At 37.3% G+C, this 23757-nt stretch overlaps 1 protein-coding gene across 3 annotated transcripts in view; it reads right to left on the bottom strand.

Moving 5' to 3' along the window:
- Positions 1–23757, bottom strand: part of zgc:85932 — a 48087-nt gene that overhangs the window by 6000 nt on the left and 18330 nt on the right. For all 3 annotated transcript variants that reach the window (NM_212939.1, XM_087282650.1, XM_087282651.1), the window contains 10 exon segments: positions 2274–2342; positions 5953–6017; positions 6239–6299; positions 6594–6668; positions 9005–9047; positions 11823–12022; positions 12878–13023; positions 19879–20015; positions 20115–20189; positions 21939–22030. In NM_212939.1, the coding sequence (NP_998104.1) occupies positions 2274–2342; positions 5953–6017; positions 6239–6299; positions 6594–6668; positions 9005–9047; positions 11823–12022; positions 12878–13023; positions 19879–20015; positions 20115–20189; positions 21939–22030 (963 nt within the window).

Raw genomic sequence — 23757 nt, 5'->3', positions numbered from 1 at the left:
AGGGGCGGGATTAAACAAGATTATTAGACATTAAAAAGCGAGCGATTGCTCCATGTTTTAAATTTCTGTCCAGAGAGGTCATGTTTTGTTCCTCGATTGGTCTCACGTAGTCAAATGACGCGATTTCACAGGTCAGAGGTCACCAAACTTGAACTTTGCCACAGCGAACTGCGAAACTTAACGCATGACCTTGGCTTCCGGTCTGACGCATTCGCGTGCGGATGAATGGAAGTCTATGGGGAGAAAAGTCAAGTGTGACCGCAGCTTTACTAGATATACAACAAACTTCCTGGCAGGTGTGTTGAAGCGAGTTGAAGATAAACTCTCCAGGACACTAGCCCTCCAGGACCTCCAAGTTTGGACAACCCTGCTCCAAATCATCTAAAACAGGCATGTCCAAACTCGGTCCTGCAGGGCTGGTGTCCTGAATATTTTACTTCCAACCCCAATTAAACACACCTAAACCAGCTAATCAAGCTCTTTCTAGGTTTACTAGAAACTACCAGGCAGTTGTGTTGTAGGAAGTGGGAGTTAAACAATGGAGGACACCAGCCCTCCAGGATCGAGTTTGGACATCCCTGTTTTAGATGATTTATAGACTTGTAAATATCATTTCACCTTTGAGGAACAGTAAACATATAAAGGTTCTGGAAATAAATGTTCCTCAAAAGATGAATTTTTATTGATTTAGAGACTTGTAAATATAATTACACCTCTGCTGAACAGTGAACGTAAAGGTTCTGGAAATAAATGTTTCTCAAAACATGAGATTTTTTGTTGTTTTAGTGACTTATAAAAATCATTTCACCTCTGATGAAAAGTGAAACAGTGAAAGTGAAGGTTCTGGAGACAAACATTCCTCAAAAAAATTTTTTTTTAGATGTTTGTTATACTGTACGTGTAAATATCATTCCACCTTCATGGATCAATAAAACAGTGAAAGTAAAGGTTCTGGAAATAAATGTTGCTCAAAAGATGAAATTTTACATAATTAAGAAACTTGTAAATAGCATTCAACCTCCGAAACAGCAAAAGTAAAGGTTCTGGAAATAAATATTGCTCAAAAGGTGAGTTTTTAGATGTTTAATAGTTTTAATGAGATAATTTCTTCACTGAGGAATAGAGAATATAAAGGTTTTGCAAAATATATATATATGTATCTCAAGAGATGAGATTTTAGTTGTTTTAGATCAGGGTTATCCAAACTCCTGGAGGTCTGATGTCCAGCCTATTTTCATTTCAACCCCAATTAAACACACCTAAACCAGCTAATTAAGCTCTTTTTAGGTATACTAGAAACTTCCAGGCAGTTGTGTTGTAGGAAGTGGGAGTTAGACTATGCAGAACACCAGCCCTCCACGACCGAGTTTGGACACCCCTGTTTTAGATGATTTAGAGACCTGTAAATATCATTTAACCTTTGAGGAACAATAAACATAAAGGTTCTGGAAATAAATGTTTTTCAAAAAAATGAAGTTTTAAATTTTAGAATCTACAATTTTATCTTTTGAGCAACATTTATTTCCAGAACCTTTATGTTCACTGCACCTCAGAGGTGGAATAATAGTTACAAGTTTCTAAAGAAGTTAAAATCTCATCTTTTGAGGAATGTTTATCTCAAGAACCTTTACTTTCACTGTTTCCCAGATGTGGAATGATATTTACAAGTGTCTAAAACATAAGGAATGTCATCTTTTGATGAACATTTCTTTCCAGAACCTTTATGCTTGCTGTTCCTCAGCGGTGAAATGATTTTGTCAAGCATTTCAAACATCTAAAATCAAACCTTTTATTTTCACATAGGTTTGCATTACATTTTTTACGTTTCATACATTTCTTACATTAAATTTCTTTTATAGCTACAAAATTAAGCCTTTAAATATTATGGTTATTTTAGTATTGTCTACAGTCAACATTGAAATGTGCAATTAACGATTTTATGCATGTTATACTGTCATAATCTCATTGATTTACAGTACCTCACACTCACTACATCAGACCTTAATAGGTAATTTACTGTAAATATCAAAAACTTGCAATAATTAAACTATATAAATAATTAAGTATTACTCTATATGTCAGCCTTCACATTGTTAATCATAGCAATACTTCATTCAAAACTAGGTGTAAATGAAAATACATTTTGAAATCTGAAATATTTGTTGAAAAAATATTTTTACACTGATGTCATTGGTCATGTGACACAACTTCACACTGCCCCCATTGTGTTCAGGCATACCCAGCATTCATTAAAAACAGCCACATATCCTCACCGTCCACTTCCTGAGTTTGTCCCACAATGCCTGGAACTCAGTCAGGTCGAGTCGCCCCATTCCTTGGCTCTGATTGGTGCAGTTAAGGTGACATTCCAATCTCCACCCAATCTGATGCATTCTTTTGAAACACACCATAAAGTGCCACACCCACCCGCGACACTGAGATAAGACTTGGACTATGTGGAGAATGACATACTAGCATGCATAAATTTTAGCTTAACATATTGCATACTATTCTTAGAAATAGAATGTGAAACAAATGGTTGCATGCTATGTATACCAGCAGACAAATGCTTGAAATGATTATCATGTTTGAAATGTTTTGAAAACATTCGAAAACGTTTGCTCATAGAGGCTGTATTGTTTTTCATGACAGAAATACAGTAAAACTCTAACTGATGTTTAATATTAATACAATTTATAAAGATGTTTTCTGTCGTAAGATATTTTAAGATCAAAGTTATTAAGGTCTTTGAGGCTACAATTCGCACAGGCTCAACCAAAATTGGACAATAAAAGACTGAAAAACCGTTGCCTGGTCTGATGAGAGTCGATTTTGGCTGTGACATTCAGATTGTAGGGTGAGAATTTTGGCATCAACAGCATGAAAGCATGGACCCATCCTGCCTTGTATCAATGGTTCAGGCTGGTGGTGTAATGGTGTGGGGGATATTTTCTTGGCACACTTTGGGTGCATTAGTACCAATTGAGCATTGTGTCAATGCCACATCCTGGCCTAGTATTGTTGCTCACCATGTCCATACTTATATGACCAGTGAACCCATATTCTGATGGCTACTTCCAGCAAGTTAACTCACCATGTCATAATGCGCGAATCATCTCAGACTGTTTTCTTGAACATGACAATGAGTTCACTGTACTCAAATGGCCTCCACAATCACCAGATCTCAATCCAATAGAGCACCTTTGGGTTGTGGTGGAACGGAAGATTCACATCATGGATGTGCAGCCGACAAATCTGCAGCAACTGTGTGATGCTATTATGTCAGTATGGAGCAAAATCTGAGAAATATTTCCAGTACCTTGTTGAATCTATGCCACAAAGGATTAAGGCAGTTCTGAAAAAGTGGGTCCAACCCGGTACTAGTAAGTTGCATTAAATTAATCAAAACTGACTGTCAATACATGATTAAACTTAATAAAAACTTTAAATTAATGCAGCTATTAATTCAGAATCTTGAAAACAAACCATAAATCTATAATCAGGGGTTGGTTGCTACAGCAGAATGAACCGCCAATTTATCCAGCATTTGTTTTACGCAGCGGATGCCCTTCCAGCTGCAACCTATCACTGGGAAACACTCATACACTCTCATTTACACACATACGCTACAGACAATTTAGCTTGTCCAATTCACCTATAGCACATGTGTTTGGCGGAAACCGGAGCACTACCCATTGCACCACCACGCCACCATTCAAACACCTATTTTCAAATATTAATTTTAATATTTTAAAATAATTTCAGTTATATATATTTCATGTGTAACTGATTATTAAAGTAACTATGCTGGAAATGTTCAAATTAACAAATATAAATTATTGATTGTTACAAGAAGTGCCATGGGATTTTTAATGACCACAGAGAGTCAGGACCTCGGTTTAACGTCTCATCCGAAATACATAATTACAGTTTTACTGTATTTCCGAAAATCGATGCAGCCTTTGATATTTCTTTTAAATCATAAAAAAAGATGAATTATTCCAAAATACCAATATACACAGCTCCAGATGTAAATGTATATCAGATTTTATTTTATATATATATATATATATATATATATATATATATATATATATATATATATATATATATATATATATATATATATATATATATATATATATATACATATACTGTATACACACACACACATACACACACGTGTATATATATATATATATATATATATATATATATATATATATATATATATATATATATATATATATATATATATATAATTTATTATTTTTTTATATTTGTATTCAATTTGTTTTGTCATTCATTTTTAAAATATTTTAATTTCACATTATTATACTGTTGGGGGTCAAGGTGGCGCAGTGGGTAACACGATCGCCTCACAGCAAGAAGGTTGCGAGTTTGAGTCTTGGCTGGGTCAGTTCTCAACTCAACTCAACTTTATTTCTATAGCACTTTCAACAAACCACAATGTGTACCAAAGTGCTGTACATAAAACATATAAAACACATGCAAATATCCACAAAACCAAAATACATAAACTCACATCACATGATTAAAAGCTAAAGAAAAGAAGTGTGTTTTCAGTGACCTCTGAAAAGACTTAAAAGTTTGAGCTGTTCATAAAGAGAGTGTAAGATCGTTCCAAAGTCTTAGAGCTGCTACTGAGAAAGCTCTATCACCTCAACATTTTAAACGTGATCTAGGAACTTGCAAGTAGAGACGATCCTTAGAGCAAAGAGATCTCACAGGTTGGTGTATAATAATTAGCTCAGAAATAGTGTCAGGGGCCAGGCCATGGAGGGATTTAAAAACATACAACACAACAGAACGTTGCACTGTATTCTAAACTGGATTGACAGCCAGTGTAGAGAAACCAGTAAAGGTGTAATATGTTCTCGTTTTTTTGTGCCTGTTGAGAGCCTAGCAGCTGCGTTCTGGACCAGAGAGAGAGAGCCCTGACTCACACCCAGATACAATGCGTTACAATTGTCCAGACGAGAAGAGATAAAAGCATGAACAACCTTCTCCAAATCACTGAAAGAGAGGACAGACTTCAGCTTGGCAATATATCTAAAATAGAAAAAAAGTTTTACAACCGCATTAATTTGCCGATCAAATTTGAGCTCAGAGTCAAAGATGACACCAAGACTTTTCACAGTTGTCATTTGGCCTTTCTGTGTGAAGTTTGCATGTTCTCCCCGTGTTGGTGGAGACTGAAAAGGCTGAAAGGGCATCCACTGCATAAAACATTTGCTGGATAAGTTGGCAGTTCATGCCGCTGTGGCGACCCCTGATTAATAAAGGGACTAAGCTGAAAAGAAAATGAATGAATGTACAATACTGTTAATTCAATTTAAGTTTTTGAGTTGGTTCAACTTAAATGTATTCCATTTAATTATTAGATTAATTTCAGAAGGATCGCGTGACACTGGAGAATTGGGTAATTGTGTGGAAAAATTCTGTTATTCTGTAATTCATTCATTTTCCTTTCATTCATTTGCCGTACTGGGAAACACCCATACACTCTCATTCACGCACACACACTCATACACTATGGACAATCTAGTTTATTTAATTCACCTATAGAACATGTGTTAGTTTGTGGGGGAAACTAGAGCACCCACAGTAAACCCACGCCAAACCCGGGGAGAACATGCAAACTCCACAGAGAAATGCCAACTGCCCCAGCTGGGACTCAAACCAGCAACCTTCTTACTGTGCAGAGACTGAGCCACTGTGTCGTCCAATTCTGTAATTATTATTTATACATTTTGCTCTAACCACACAGAAAACAGCTAGTTTTAAATAGCAATAATAATTAACATCACTGCTTTTACTGTATTCATAATCAAACTAATCTAGTCTTTGTGAGCAAAAGAGATTTAAAAACAAAAACTGAATTATTCTAAATCGTTTTTGACTTCTAAGTGCACTAGATAGGCAGGATACATCCATGAGCACTACGAAGCTCTTGCAGTGCTCCAGACTCAGCATCTTCTCGCTCCCTGCAAAGACTGAAAACAGGAAGCAGAAACAATATCTTCCAGCTCACTTCCTCACTGGTTACAGCATCACATCCTGCATGTTGTTCAACTCGCCTTGCATTATGAATATAACGGTAGCGCAGAGGAACAGTAAACAGCACTTCTGCTGCGCTACTGTGCTTTGCATTGAAATGCAAATGTTGGAAAAGAGAAATGACTGAGAAACAGCTCGTGAATAAACATGTGCGCACCTCCCTTTGAGATGGCTTCGGTCAGCAGGTTATAGAGATCCAGAGGCCGACAGTAAGGGCCCTACATAGACCACACACACACACACACACACACACACACACACACACACACACACACACACACACACACACACACACACACACACACACACACACACACACACACACACACACACACACAGTAAACAAACATTGCAGCACTCACAAATACTAGGTCAACTCACACAGTACAGTTCCACATGCAATACATATGTTTGGTTTCTATTCGTGTGCATGTAAATCTGTGTGTGTGTGTGTCTGTTTGTGTTAATGTGTGCGCATTTGTCTGAGTGTTATGTGTGTGTGTGTGTTTTACCTTTGCACAGTGTTTCACAAACAGATCTCTTGCTTCATTTGTAGACGGCAAGCCAGTAAGTCTTGGAGACAGTGGCTACACACAATCACACACAAAGATACACACAAATATATACGCACAAAGTTATACGCACAAATATATACCGTCAAAGATATACGCACACTTATATACCCTTAAAGATATAAGCAAAGATATACGAACAAATATATACCCTCAAAGATATATGCACAAATATATACCGTCAAAGAAATACGCACAATTATATACCCCTAAAGATATAAGCAAAGATATACAAACAAATATATACCCTCAAAGATATACGCACAAATATATACCCTCAAAGATATTTGCAAAGATATCCGCACAAATATATATGCACAAATATATACCCTCAAAGATATACGGACAGATATACGCACAAATATATATGCACAAATATATACCCTCAAAGATATTTGCAAAGATATCCGCACAAATATATATGCACAAATATATACCCTCAAAGATATACGGACAGATATACGCACAAATATATATGCACAAATATATACCCTCAAAGATATACGGACAGATATACGCACAAATATATATGCACAAATATATGCCCTCAAAGATATACGCACAAATATATATGCACAAATATATACCCTCAAAGATATATGCCAATATATACAAACAACAAATATATATGCAGAAAGATATACACCCAAAGATATTTGCGAACAAAGATATACGCACATATTTATACGCACAAACATATATGCACAAATATATACCCTCAAAGATATATGCAAAGATATACACACAAATTTATACGCACAAAGATATATGCACAAATACATACACACTAATATATACCCTTAAAGATATACGCACAAAGATATACGCAAAAATATACACACAAAAATATGCGCACAAATATACACACACAATTATATACGCACAAAGATATATGCACAATTATATATGCACAAACATATACGCAAAAGTATATACCCACAAAGAAATGAGCAAAAATATATACACACAAAGATAAATGCACAAATATATACACACAAATATAAACAAACAAATACTGTATATACAAACACACATGTACACACGCCCATAAACAAATACAGACACACACACACACAAGCAGTACAAGCATGCACACACAAACACACACGCACACATAAGCATAAATATGCACACACATAAACGCATGCAAACACAGACACACGCACACACATAGAAAAACAAACACACAGAAATTCATGCATACAAACAAACATACAACACACACACACACAGACACACAAACACACTCACACAAACACACACATATGCACAAATACACACATATGCACAAACACACAACGACATAAACGCATGCAAACACACACACACACAGGCAAACTCGCAGCACACACACGTAAGCATAAACATACACATACATATAAGCACAAACACGTACACACATAAGCACATGCAAACACAGACACACACACACACACCAACACACACAGTAAAACAAACACACAACACACAGACATACACGCATACTAACAAACACATAACACACGCACAGACACACATAAACACCAACACACTTACACATAAACACACCCATAAGCACAAACACACACATATAAGCACAACACGCACAAACAGAGAAACAAGCACATATTTAGAAAATCAAACACACAAAAAACACACAGATACACATAAACACACACAGAGAAAAAGCAAACACACACACACATAAACACAAACACGCATAAGAACAAACACATACATAAACACAAACACACACACATATAAGCACAAACAAGCACACACAGACTGAGAAACAAGCGCACACAAAACACACAGACACACATGAACACACACAGAGAAAAAGCAAACACAAACATATAAACACAAACACGCATAAGAACAAACACACACATAAACACAAACACACACACACAAATAAGCACAAACACGCACACACAGACTGAGAAACAAGCACACACAAAACACACAGACACACATAAACACACACAGAGAAAAAGCAAACACACACACATAAACAAAAACACGCATAAGAACAAGCACACACATAAACACAAACACACACAGACATATAAGCACAAACACGCACACACAGACTGAGAAACAAGCACACACAAAACACACAGACACACATAAACACACACATAAAAAAGCAAACACACACAAACTCACACATAAGAACAAACATACACACACACAAACACACACAAAAGCACAAACACACAACACACAAAGACACAACACAAACACAGACACAAACACACACAGCACGTAGACACCAACACACAAAAACACACGTGCATAAAGGATTAAAACTAGATGCAGTAATAATAAGAGTTCAGCGCAGCAAAGCTCCATCAGGTTGTGTTGTTTACCTGTGTAAGGGAGTCTGTGGCTACTCCAGCTCTCTCGGCAGCTCTGAAACACACACACATTTATATTTACATATAAACACACACATTTATTTTCATATTTAGGTAATGCTCATATTTATTATGCTTATTAGGTCTTTGGTAGGGCTCAGTGGTTAGCACTGTCACCTCACAGCAAGAAGGTCGCTGGTTTGAGTATCGGCTGGGCAAGTTGGCATTTCTGTGTGGAGTTTGCATGTTTTCCTGTGTTGCCGTGGGTTTCCTCTGGGTGCTCTGGTTTCCCCAAAGACATGCGATACAGGTGAATTGATTAAGCTAAATTGGTCGTAGTGTATGTGTATGAATGTGACGGTATGGGTGTTTACAAGTCCTGGGTTGCAGCTGGAAGGCCATTCGCTGCACAAAACATATGCTGGAATAGTTGGCAGTTTATTCCGCTGTGGCGACCTCTAAAATAGAGACTAAGCCGAAAGAAAATCAATGAATCCTTTGGTGATAAATGTTGGTTTTGATTTCCAGCTAAATGTATACATAAATATGTGGTAATTGGTATAATTTTATAAATTTGATGCAACAAGAACAAGAGGTTTTACATATTCAAAGACAAGATGAGAAGCTGAAGTGTTTAGTTATGTGATACACTTTATTAGGTACACCTGTCCAACTGCTCGTTAATGCATTCATTTCTAATCTGCCAATCACTAGGCAGCAATTCAATGCATTTAGGCATGTAGACATGGGCTGTTTCTCAATAAGCGTTTTTCAGCAGTCTTGCGTCCTCGTGTTCTCGTGCAACGTCAGCATCAGCTGCCTAAGTTCAGTTCCAGTACTCAAGACCGCAAGTACGGAGGACGCGTGAAACTTCCCGGATGTGTTCTTGATATCGAGGACGCACTGATGCAGACTTGAACACCGAACTCGCTCTGGAAGTCCCAGAAGTCATTGCGACTGGAGGTGGGAAGTGCAGCATTTTATATAGATTTATTATTAAAGTTCAGAGATATCACTTATTTATCTCAGGAGTTTCCCTAAATGAAACGGTGAAAGTAAACATTAACATGGACATCTTAATAAAAGAATAAACACATTAAGGGTGTTTGCTGAAATTCGTATTAAAATTTGTTTTATTTATATTGTGCAGAGTATATATATAATGTTTTTATGCTAAGTATATATTTTGAAGAGGGGAAAAACAATAAATCGTTGTATGAATGCTGTAATGTTTAAATAATTTACCATTTAAAAAACGTAAAGGTCATGTGACCATCAGAAAGAACGCAGCATCCCATTTCTCACAGGACGCGTTCTCTGTTCTCGCGGTCTCCTGAGTTCGTTCTTCCGAGGACACCTGGCAAGACCGGTCTCCACAAGAACACAAGTCCGTTCTCTGCGTTCTTGGAATTGAGAAACAGCCATGGTCTAGACGATCTGCTGCAGTTTAAACCGAGCATCAGAATGGGGAAGAAAGAGGATTTAAGTGACTTTGAACGTGGCATGGATGTTGGTGCCAGACAGGCTGGTCTGAGTATTTCAGAAACTGCTGATCTACTGGGATTTTCATGCACAACCGTCTCTAGGGTTTACAGGGAATGACCAGAAAAGGAGAAAATATCCAGCTCTGTGGGCGCAAATGCATTGTTGATGCCAGAGGTCAGAGGAGAATGGCCAGACTGTTTCTAGCTGATAGAAAGGCAAAAGTAACTCAAATAAGCACTCGTTACAACTGAGGTCTGCAGAAGAGCATCTCTGAACACACAACACGTCCAACCTTGAGGCAGATAGGCTACAGCAGCAGAAGACCAAACCGGGTGCCACTTCTGTCAGCTAAGAACAGGAAACTGAGGCTACAATTCACACAGGCTCACCAAAACTGGACAATAGAAGATTGGAGAAATGTTGCCTGATGAGTCTCGATTTCTGCTGCGACATTCGGATTGTAGGGTCAGAATTTGGCATCAACAACATGAAAGCATGGATCCATCCTGCCTTGTATCAATGGTTCAGGCTGGTGGTGTAATGGTGTGGGGGATATTTTCTTGGCACACTTTGGGCTCATTAGTACCAATTAAGCATCATGTCAACACCACAGCCTACCTGAGTATTGTTGCTGACCATGTCCATCACTTTATCACCACAGTGTACCCATCTTCTGATGGCTACTTCCAGCAGGATAACACGCTGTGTCATAAAGCGTGAATCATCTCAGACTGGTTTCTTGAACATGACAATGAGTTCACTGTACTCAAATGGCCTCCACAGCCTCCAGATCCCAATCCAATAGAGCTCCTTTGGGATGTGGTGGAACGGGAGATTCACATCATGGATGTGCAGCCGACAAATCTGCAGCAACTGCGTGATGCTGTCATGTCAATATGGAGCAAAATTTCTGAGGAATATTTCCAGTGCCTTGTTGAATCTATGCCAGAAAGGTTTAAGGCAGTTCTGAAAGCAAAAGGGGGTCCAACATGGTACTAGTAAGGTGTGCCTAATAAAGTGGCCGGTGAGTGTAAAATATCATTAATTCTAATTGCTGAAAGTTTTGAATGCTAATATCTTCTACACACAGATTTTGCCACTGTTTTGAAGCACATAAGCTTATGCTCTTTCCAGAACTGCAGGTACATTTCAAACATTTTACATTCATTCTCCTCGAGCTGCTACGCTATACAACAAATATACAATTTACAATCAAATAAATCATTTATTAAGGCTTAAATGTGACAGGGGAAATTTGATTGTGTTACTAATTCTAATTTTACAAACATTCCTCTATAAGACTACCATGGTGATACTAAGTCGGCTGTGTCAGGTGTTCACTCACGTGGTTGTGTTTCCTTTCTCAGTCAAGACTCTGAGCAGGAATTCTCCGCTCTGATTGGTCTCTTGTATGGCAGGAATGATGATGTAATGGCCGGGTGCCAGGCGACCGCGCAGCACCAGCTCCGGCCGCTGCTGAAATCCCTGATCTTTAGTGGAGCTGAGCAGCGGAGACTCCCGGGAGGAGACACCATGATCACGGGCCTCAACACACACACACACACACACACACACACACACACACACACACACACACACACACACACACACACACACACACACACACACACACACACACACACACACACACACACACACACACACACACACACACACACACACACACACACACACACACACACACACACACACACACACACACATAACTATTAGGCAGCTCAGTGGTTAGCACTGTTGCCTCACAGCAAGAAGGTCACTGGTTCGAGTCCCAGCTTGACCATTTCTGTGTGGAGTTTGCATGTTCTCCCCCTGTTGGCGTGGGTTTCCTCTGGGGTGCTCCGGTTTCCCCCAGAAGTCCAAACACATGCGCTATAGGTGAATTTGATTAACTAAATTGGCCGTAGTGTATGAGTGTGTGTGTGAATGTGAGATTGTATGGGTGTTTCCCAGCACTGGGTTGTGTCTGGAAGCGTAAAACAAATGCTGGAATAGTTGGCGTTTAATTTCGCTGTGGCGACCCCTCATTCACTACAGCCAATTGTAGGGGAAACCGCAGCACCCGAAGGAAACCCACGCCAACACGGGAAGAACATGCCAACTCCACACAAAAAATGCCAACCGGCCCAGCTGGGACTCGAACCAGCAACATTACTGGTGTGAGGCGACAGTGCTAACCACTGAGCCACCTGCCTGTACTAATACATCACACTTTTATTACCGACCACTTCAAAGAGTTCAGAACGGAAACTTGTAAACATCAGTTTTGCCCAGCGGATGGATATAAAGCCGTGTTCTGTGCCTCACGGAAATTGCGTAAAGTGAACCAATCAGAATGCAGCGAGTGTCTCCAACAACACACACACATGTGGAGTGTGTTACCTTGTATATGTGCAGTGCTATGGAGAGCAGCGTTCCTCTCTGCCGAGTGTGTTTCTGCATGAGCGCCAGCAGGAATGAACACGTTAGTTCAGGGTCACTAGGGTCGTCGTCCTCCTCCAACAGGGTCAGATTATACTGAGGTGAACCTACACACACACATACACATACATACACACACACACACACACACACACACACACACACACACACACACACATATGCATATACAGTTGAAGTCAGAATTATTAGCCCCCCTGAATTATTCGCCCCCGTTGATTTTTTTCACCAATTTCTGTTTAACAGAGACAAGATTTTTACAACCCATTTCTAATCATAATAGTTTTAATAACTCATTTCTAATAACTGATTTATTTTATCTTTGTCATGATGACAGTAAATAATATTTGACTAGATATTTTTCAGGATATTTCTATACAGCTTAATGTGGCATTTAAAGGCTTAACTAGGTTAATTAGGTTAACCAGGCAGGTTAGGGTAATTAGGCAAGTTATTGTATAATGATGGTTTGTTCTGTAGACTATCGAAAAAATACATAGCTTAAATGGGCTAATAATTTTGACATTAAAATGGTTTAAAAAAAATTAAAAACTGCTTTAATACTAGATAAAAGAAAACAAATAAGACTTTCTCCAGAAGAAAAAATATTATCAGACATACTGTGAAAATTACCTGAATCTGTTAAACATCATTTTGGATATATATATATATAAAAAGAAAACAAAAATTCAAAGGGGGGCTAATAATTCTGACTTGTACCTCGGATGCCTGGAGAATAACAAAAAATCATGCAATATTTGACATTTTTGGGTGAACTAACTCTATAAAGGTATTCAGTAATTGGATGTTAAATTAGTAAATGGCCTGATATAAACTCCAATAGCAGTGACACAGAATGTAAATGGGCTTTTAGTTGTACAGCACCAAAGTTATGGAATTCCCTGCCTTTGCACATTCGCCAGATGGACTCTATTTCCAATTTTAAATCTCAGATAAAGACGTTTTTGTTTAGGATAGCTTTTAATGATTTGCCGGTTTAATTTTATGCTGATTGTCATTTTTACTGCTTGTATTTTTATGATGTACTTGTAATCTGCTGTAAGGTGTCCTTGAGTGCTTTGAAAGGCGCCCAAAAAAAAAGGTAATATTATTATTATTATTATATCAGTCAGTCGTGAACTGAGGTGGGCCGGTCTCAGGCTTAAAACTCCAGGAGTCCCACTCTGGCCCTGGTATGAAGCCTAAAAATGACATTAAAGCCATTTTACAAGGATATTCCCGGTGGGCCAGTCCGTTTTCTGGCCGTTAGGGCTGGTGTCTCTAGCTGCTTGCACTCTCAGCAGTCGCACTTTTTTCATTTATGTATTTATTTGACAATAGCCTCACTCTTTTTATTCATTATTTTGCCGCAGCTCCACTGTTTTTGTTTATTTTCTCGCAACCCTGTGAGCAAACTTCAGCCTGCTGGTTATTGATGATGTAACTCTCATTCGACCCCAAACCGTGGCATTGTTCCCTCATGAAGTAGTTTCTATTGTATTCTCCCATATTCATTAGCAAAGGAAATAAAAAATAATAAGACAGATCAAGCTAGAGGCACATGCGCAAACTTTCTGTTATGACTGTGTTTGTCCACCAGATGCCACTGTAGTTCGCCAGCAACCCCCAGCGAACTACAGTGGCTATAGAACTACATTTCCATACATTCTTTCGCGCACACACCCGGTCTGTCATCTACACTGATTTACAACCACAGCTGTCTCCGTTCTCCGTTGATTACCTGGACTATATATTCAGTCATTTATCCTCTGTTGGTCGTTGTTGTCCTTGGTATGTTGTACCTGATCTTGTATCTTGTTATGGTCTAGTTCGCGTTAATCTGTCTTAGCTTCTTGTTTTGTTTGTTTGCCATTTTGTAGTGGTGGGCAAAGCGAGGCTTCCTGAAACACTGAAACTATCGAAGCAAATGTGTCGAAGCTTCGAAACACCACTCTACGGTGACACCTAGTGGTCATTTTATTTGTATTGCACTGAAGCAGCTTCAGCAAAGAACTGTTGAGCAAATTGAGGTAACAAACTCCACTTTGTAGCCTTGAATAATGAAATGGTTTATTCGAGCGGTTAGAGTTTGTGGGAATAATGGGTTCAAATCCAGGCTGACACAATTGTTTTGAAATGCTTTATTACCAGTTGGTAATGCTTTGTTATTGTATCGTTTTGTTTCAACATTGCTCTGACATCCGAATAAACACCTTGTAAATAAATTTGTATTGTTTTGTTCATAAAACAGGGTTGTTACTAGATCAGATAAAGTTGTGGCCAGAAGTTAACAACAATTATTTATATTATTAATTAAATTTTCTATTGTGTTTTATTAACGTCTATCCAAAACCTAAACCCATCACAGTACTGTAAAAATATGAATTATTGTTTTACAGTATTACAAAAATGATGCTAAATTGATGGCATATCCGCAGCTCTATCCTATCTAGGCTACACCATAAAACAGTAACATGATTAAAATACATAAAAAAATGATTTTGGAGTATTTGTACTAGTCGAGATTCGAACCCAAAATAAATTTGAAATTCAGCACCATAGTGCACCCGCACAGTCCACTAGGCCATACTAGATAGAGTTATAATGAAGATCATGCTAGTCAAATGCAGATTCTCCGGGTCTTGAAACGCCTCTGAAATGATCGATGCTTTGAATCGCTTTTGTCACGTGACCAAGTGTTTCGAAACACTTTAGTCACGTGACCTGGGTGTTTCGGATCATGCTTCGGTGCAGTGTTTCGAAACACTTGCGCTTCGGGATCTTGACACTGTGTCGAAACGTCAGTTTCACGTCAGCCATCCCTACCATTTTGTTACTTTGCACTTTGGATTTTTTTTTTTTTTTAACTTCTCTGCACTATACATCAATTAAAACTGCACTTGGATTCTACACCCATTTTTGTTTCTGTTCTTGATCACTCTACTTTAATCTATTACAATTAAATACTTTATTATTAATGATTCAGTAACTTGACTTATTTTGAATTCAACAAAACTGTATTTTCAAGCGGTTTCATTTCAATATCCCAGCAAAATGGCTTTAATGTCATTTTTAGGCTTCTTAAACATTATTTGAACCACTTTACATGTGCATTTTCTAACTTTTCCAGCACTATATTCATTTATTTTCCTTCAACTTAGTCCCTTAATTATTAGAGATCACCACAGAACAGCGGAATGAACCATCAACTATTCCTGCATACGTTTTACACAATGGATGCCCTTCCAGCTGCAACCCAGACACCCATACACTCTCACATTCTCACACACACACACACACACACAATGACCAATTTAGTTCATCAATTCACCTATAGCACATGTTTTTGGACTGTGGGAAAAAACGGAGCACCCGGAGAAAACCCACACCAACACAGGGAGAACATGCAAACTCCATACAGAAATGCTTTGTAAGTATGGCAAATTTACATACTTAAACTTCATCACCTCCTAAATTGAATCATTTGGATCCATTGAAGACCGTTTTCAGCTAATACTGTTAACACTAAAAAGCAGATCTCTGAGGGCCCTCAAAATGCGTAAGCCCTTAGAAACATCCTAACGTACCACCCAGTATTTATCTTATCATTTTCGCTTGGTCACTTTGACAGCTTCTTCCAATCTGTCAGCAGTTTTTTCAGGAAGATGCGAAAATTGGTCTTTTCTTCAACTGTGAGTAAGCAAAGAAGAGTGTTGAGGTTGCTGACACCTACATCAGAGATTAGATGAGAGCTCAAATTCAGCTAAAATAGTGCTGACGTTCATTTTTAAGTGAACATGACGGGTGACAAGACTGCACAATATATCATTTTTAGCATCGATATCGCAGTGTGTGCATCAGCAATAGACAGAATGTGCGATGTTTAGTCTGGATTATAGTCGATCAGCTCCATATTTGATCAGATTTGCAGTTTAACCATAATAACACAGTGAAGGTTTATCATCTGCATGTGTTTTTAAAGGGATAGTTCACCCAAAAATTAACATTCACTTCCCCTTTATTTGTTTCAAACCTTTATGAGTTTCCTTTTTCTGTTGAACACAAATGAGGATATTTTAAAGAATATACAATAACCATTGGCTACCATAGTATTTTTGTTGTCTAATATGGAAGCCAAAGTTTACATGTTTCCAACATTCTTTAAAATGTCCTTAATATTGTTCAAGAAGACAAAGAAATGTATAATGGTTTGAAACCACGTCAGGGAAATGACGTCGCGGACCCAGTGCCGCATTCAGGCACAGAAACTATACCATTTTAAGCTTTAATACATATTAATTCTATTGAATTAAGTCAGATTTGCAGAGTTTAACCATAATAGCACAGTGAACATTTATCATATGCATGTTTATAAAGGGATAGTTCACCCAAAAAGGATCATTTACTCCCCATTACTTGTTTGAAACTTATTTTTGTTGTCTAATATGGAAGTCAATGGTTACATGTTTCCAACATTCTTCAAAATGTCCTCATTTGTGTTCAACAAGACAAAGAAACTTATATTGGTTTGAAACCACTGCAGGGAGAGCAAATATTGAGTAAATGTTTTTAGGTTTTTAGGTGAACTAACCCTTTAAGGCCTGTGACTAAGTATTTCAAAAGAATTTCACTTCTTAAACTTCAGTGCTATTTTGGGGTTTCCACCTGGATTTTGCCTACCTAAATTTAAAGGCTTCCCAAATCCACATGCAGAGATGTAAATGCAAACGTTTGGTATCATTTAAAAGAAAACCCTTTGAATTTTCATAAAACACTGTTGAAAGTGATTACAGTAATTGCATATATTGTCTGTTTTATAATAAACCCCTCCAAAAAAGAGGCGCTTTTTTATTTCTGTAAACTCAAATTTGAAAGTGTACTTTTAGGTTCTGTGTGGTCTAGGTTGCTGTAGTTAATGTTGCTGGTTCCTGCACATGTCAGTTATCATAAGAAAAAAGAAAAATGTCTCTACCATTATCTATGCAAAAGTTATTCTTATTGTATAGTAATGGGCCAGTACGACCTTTAAAATAAAAAAAAATTGGAAGTAAATGACATCACGGACCCGATGCCACATTCAGGCACAGAAACTATACCTTTTTAAGCTTTAATACATTTTAATTCTATTGAATTAAGTCAGATTTGCAGAGTTTAACCATAATAGCACAGTGAACATTTATCATATGCATGTTTATAAAGGGATAGTTCACCCAAAAAGGATCATTTACTCCCCATTACTTGTTTGAAACTTATTTTTGTTGTCTAATATGGAAGTCAATGGTTACATGTTTCCAACATTCTTCAAAATGTCCTCATTTGTGTTCAACAAGACAAAGAAACTTATATTGGTTTGAAACCACTTCAGGGAGAGCAAATATTGAGTAAATGTTCATTTTTAGGTGAACTAACCCTTTAAGGCCTGTGACTAAGTATTTCAAAAGAATTTCACTTCTTAAACTTCAGTGCTATTTTGGGGTTTCCACCTGGATTTTGCCTACCTAAATTTAAAGGCTCCCCAAATCCACATGCAGAGATGTAAATGCAAACGTTTGGTATCATTTAAAAGAAAACCCTTTGAATTTTCATAAAACACTGTTGAAAGTGATTACAGTAATTGCATATATTGTCTGTTTTATAATAAACCCCTCCAAAAAAGAGGCGCTTTTTTATTTCTATAAACTCAAATTTGAAAGTGTACTTTTAGGTTCTGTGTGGTCTAGGTTGCTGTAGTTAATGTTGCTGGTTCCTGCACATGTCAGTTATCATAAGAAAAAAGAAAAATGTCTCTACCATTATCTATGCAAAAGTTATTCTTATTGTATAGTAATGGGCCATTACGGACCTTTAAAATAAAAAAAAATTGGAAGTAAATGACATCACGGACCCGATGCCACATTCAGGCACAGAAACTATACCTTTTTAAGCTTTAATACATTTTAATTCTATTGAATTCAGTCAGATTTGCAGAGTTTAACCATAATAGCACAGTGAACATTTATCATATGCATGTTTATAAAGGGATAGTACACCCAAAAATGACTACAGTTAATATACAGTTATCATTAGCATATTAAATATCTCAGAGAATGATCATGACAGAATGTGATTACAGCTAGCTCTTTGCAGCTCTCACATGGTCGCCTACTGAAGCTAAGCAGGGCTGCGCCCGGCCAGTACCTGGATGGGAGACCACATGGGAAAGCTGGGCTGCTGCCGGAAGTGGTGTTAGTAAGGCCAGCAGGGGGCGCCCTACCTGCGCTCTGTGTGGATCCTAATGCCCCAGTATAGTGACAGGGACTCTATACTGCTCAGTGATATCATATTTCATCCGATTTGTGGAGTCATTGAAGTTTAACCATAATAACAGTTAAGGTTTATCATCTGCATGTGTTTTTAAAGGGATAGTTCACCCAAAAATTATCATTCACTTCCCCTTTATTAGTTTCAAACCTTTATGAGTTTCCTTTTTCTGTTGAACACAAATGAGGATATTTTAAAGAATGTTGGAAACCTGTAACCATTGACCACCATAGTATTTTTGTTGTCTAATACGTAAGCCAAAGTTTACATGTTTCCAACATTCTTCAAAATATCATTCATTCATCACTGTCTCCTCTCCACCAATCAGCTGATGTGTGGTGTGCGGTCTGGTGCAAAAATGGCTGCCGTCGCATCATACAGGTGGATGCTGCACACTGGTGGTGGATGACTATGTGTAATGCATGTGAGAGTGCCCAGATAAGCGCACCATATAATCCAATCAATTAGCTCCCACTCCAATCAATCTAAAATGATTAATTCTTTCCAAATAGAGCTATTCAAGTCATCTCGCAAAATTCGCTTATTTGATTATTATATTTAGTTATTCTGTTTTGTGTTGCAAAATTAGTGGATATAGATTTATTATTGCAGGAGGCCTATGATGAATATGGATGCTCATGTACCCTGCAGAGGAGTCCACTGTCCGTGATGAGATGTACATTTCCATGGCTTTTTCACATCACCTTCACTTAACGTATCTTCACTCAGGTGACAAACCTCCATCAGCTCAAAGTTTTGTCTGAAATCTGCCAAAGACATCCTAAAACGAGAGAATCCACGCAGAGGAGATATCAGAACGGCCAATCAGAGAACAACAAAATTGTGAATGAGCCAATCAGAATAGAGAAAGCTGTCTGACCAGAACTCTCCATCTTCCTGCTGGATTCTCTGCACACGCCGCTGTTCTTCAGCGGTCACCATATGCCACTCGATCCTGAACACAAAACACACTCATTTACAGATACACTTATACAGCTGAATAACTGATTTATTTGATCTTTGCCATGATGACAGCACATAATATTTGACTAGATATTTTTCAAGACACTAGTATACAGTTTAAAGTCACATTTAAAGGTGCAACTAGGTTAGTTAGGGTTATTAATTAGGCAAGTTATTTTATAATGATGGTTTGTTCTGAAGACAATCTGAAACAAATAATGCTTAAGGGGGATAATAATATTGACCTTAAAATGGTTTTTAAAGAAGAAAGTTTGGGCTCTTGTTGGAGACAATGTGGAACCTCAATGGCTAACCATTTTCATGTTTTTGGGCTTGCCCAAAAACTCAAACCTTCTGGTGTGAAATAGCAACTGAAATAAAAAAGATAACTGGAGAAGAATTGGACTACTCATTTATACCATTATATCTTGGGAAAATAAATACCAGAAGTTATTCCAACTATTGACAAGTACTTAATTCAAATCCTCTTGGTAAGTAGCAGAAAAGCCAAACCTCGAAAATGGTTTCAGGCTGATCCTCCAACAAGGGCTCAATGGCTAGGAAATGTAAAGGAAATACACTGTATGGAGAGACTCACTTTTAATCTAAGATTGGATTTAAAAAAAAAAGTGTACCAAATACTGGGAAAAAATGGTCTGAATATGTCATTGTGAACAATTTGTGATAATGTATGTCAAATTTATCATGGCTTGATTCTCTAACCCTTACGACAACCACTTTTGTCCCTGTTCTTTTTCTTTCCTCTTCTCTAAATAAATAAAATAATAATAATATTTTTTTTAAAGCTGCTTTTATTTAAGCCGAAATAAAACAAAGACTTTCTCCAGAAGAGAAATCATTAAAGGAAATACTGTGAAAGATTCCCTGGTCTTTTAAACATCATGTGGGAAAAATTTGAAAAAAAAATTAAATAAATCACATGAGGCGAATAATTTTGACTTCAACTGTATGCACAGAAAAAAAACATACAGGAAGTATAAATAAAAAGAGCAATACACATAAATAGGTGGCCATTTACTTGCCTATTTATATGTAAATATCATAAGATTCTATTGTTTAAAATAAAGTCATTTAGACTATTTGTTTAGCTTATATAAAAAAAAAACATTATTGATTAAAAGAAAGATCAATTTCCTCTGAAATGCTGGAGAGGTTTTGTCATAAACAGTTTTTTCCCAATAGTTAAATAAATAAACAGTTCATTTGCTTTTATTTATAAGTTATGTCATGTTTCTGTTTTAGAAATGTCTCTATACTTGCAAAACCTCGATTGATCTAACCGGAAAATACTGCAAAAAACAGAAATATTCTGTAATATATTATTGTTATGGCGGCACGATTGCGGAGTGGTGAGCACTGTCTACTCAAAGCAAGAAGGTCGCTGATTCGAGCCGGGTCAGTTGGTATTTCTGTGTGGAGTTTGAATGCTTTCACCATGTCGCCATGGGTTTCCTCAGGGTGCTCCGGTTTCCCCCACAGTCCAAACAGATGCGCTATAGGGGAATTGGGTAAGCTAAATTGGCCGTAGTGTATGAGTGTGAATGAGACTGTATGAGTGTTTCCTAGTGTTGAGTTGCGACTGGAAGGGCATCTGCTGCGTAAAACATATGCTGGATAAGTTGGCGGTTCATTCCGCCGTGGCGACCCCTTATCAATAAAGAGACTAAGCCAAAATGAAAATGAATGAACAAACTATAGGGTCTACACACAGTCCTCGTACCCTTTATTGTCACTCCAGGGTCCTTCCCACTCAGCTTTACCCCACGGGTTCCTGATCCGCACCAGCTGAACTGGACCAATAGTGCTCTTTACCTGAAATACACACATACATCAAACTCAGCTTAACTTTGCAGGAAACAGACCTAGAGTGCGGTTAAGCTGATAGATAGCGCCCTCTTGTGGATCGCTAATCATTATTCAGACACCTTTTTTGAAACTATGTTGAAGACTTAATTATTAGCTTGTAAATTTTCTTGACCTTTTTTAATATATTTCCCAAGTGCTGTTTAACAAAGCAAGAACATTTTTTGCGGTATTAATGATTATATTTTTCTTCTGGAGAAAAATAGGCTGGGATACTAACTGATAAACTAATTAAATGAAAAATCAAAACTAATTTTATTTGTGGTCAATATTATTAGCCCTCTTAAGAAAAAATGATTATGGCTGCAGAATAAGCCACAGTTTTTAGGATTTTCTAGCCCATCATTGAGTCTATTTATTTGTTTATGTAAATGAGTGTTAATATTTATTTATTAGTTTTTATATTAATTTCAATAACTTTATTAACTATCATGCAAAACGTTTATTTGATTCATTTTATTACCTAAGTGACACCACTCCTGGTATCTGAAACACTGGAAAAAATATTTGCACGTTTTTTTTTAAATGATGATAATTATATTTATGATTGTGTGTGTGTGTGTGTGTGTGTGTGTGTGTGTGTGTGTGTGTGTGTGTGTTGTGTGGGTTTTTTTTTTCTTTGTTATGTTTTTGAATATGGACTAAGAGTCTAAAATTAAAAAAACAATAATTGAAGAGACTTTGTGTGAAATAGTATGACTGTACACAGACATTTTTAAGATCTGTAATCATAGAGATAACCAGATGATCAATAACTCTTGGCAAGAAATTGCAACAGCCGTGAGAAAGGAGGAAAGCTTGTGTTAAAAAGTTTGGAAAAAACTTGAGGGATAAGTTTGTTAAAGCCAAAAGAGGCCATGACAAAAGCGGAAACCCAGCTACACAATTACAGAAATATGTTTTTCCACCATTCATGGGTTTTACACTGATGTATTTGGTTAATTTAGAATTTAAAACAATTTAATACTTACAAAACTATAATTAAGGAACAAATAATTTCTTTGATGACTGGAAAAGAATATCTGAACCTGTCGCTTTACAATACTGATGGCCTGTTTTACTAGACTTTATTGGTGATCATGGTCAGGAATGTTGGACCATTATTGCCCTTTTAGCATAAGAAGAGGACAGAAACTTGCCAGCCAGTAATGTGTGAATTGTGGAGCGGGGCTCAGCGGGCTAAATCTAAAAAAAAAAACATTTGTATTTTTTAGTAAGTCTACTTTTATGCTTTTATTCTTGCCATAATAAACATATATTTGTAGAGCAACCCATGTTCTGTAGTCAGTAATATTTTAATAAATTATACTAGGTAAAACTGTTCAAGACAGGAACAAAAGCAATTGATGGATCAAAGTTAAATAAAAAAAATCTTTAATGGTTACGAAAATCCTTACAATCACTAAAATAAAAACAATAAATGTAAAAATCTTGAATGATATTAATAATATGACGTAGTTCCGGAAACTTCCTACTTCTCTGTTTATCTGTCTGACTTTACAGTCAGTTTCTTTTGATCGCTCTCTGCCGTTTTAAAGAATATCACAACCGCGAACGCAGCAAGTATAAGAGCCTTGTCCATTTCGTAAGCGCAGTCAGCGGAGGTGCGCGATGTGGTGCAAGGCGAAAGTATGAATCCAGTTTTATAGATAGGGTAAGGAGCTCTGTCGTAGGGA

The sequence above is a fragment of the Danio rerio genome, chromosome 15 (assembly GCF_052040795.2).
Source record: "Danio rerio strain M-AB ecotype USA chromosome 15, GRCz13ab, whole genome shotgun sequence".
Classification (NCBI taxonomy): domain Eukaryota; kingdom Metazoa; phylum Chordata; class Actinopteri; order Cypriniformes; family Danionidae; genus Danio; species Danio rerio.
Note: the sequence above shows the minus strand (reverse complement) of the source record. Positions and strands in the feature narration are given on the sequence as shown.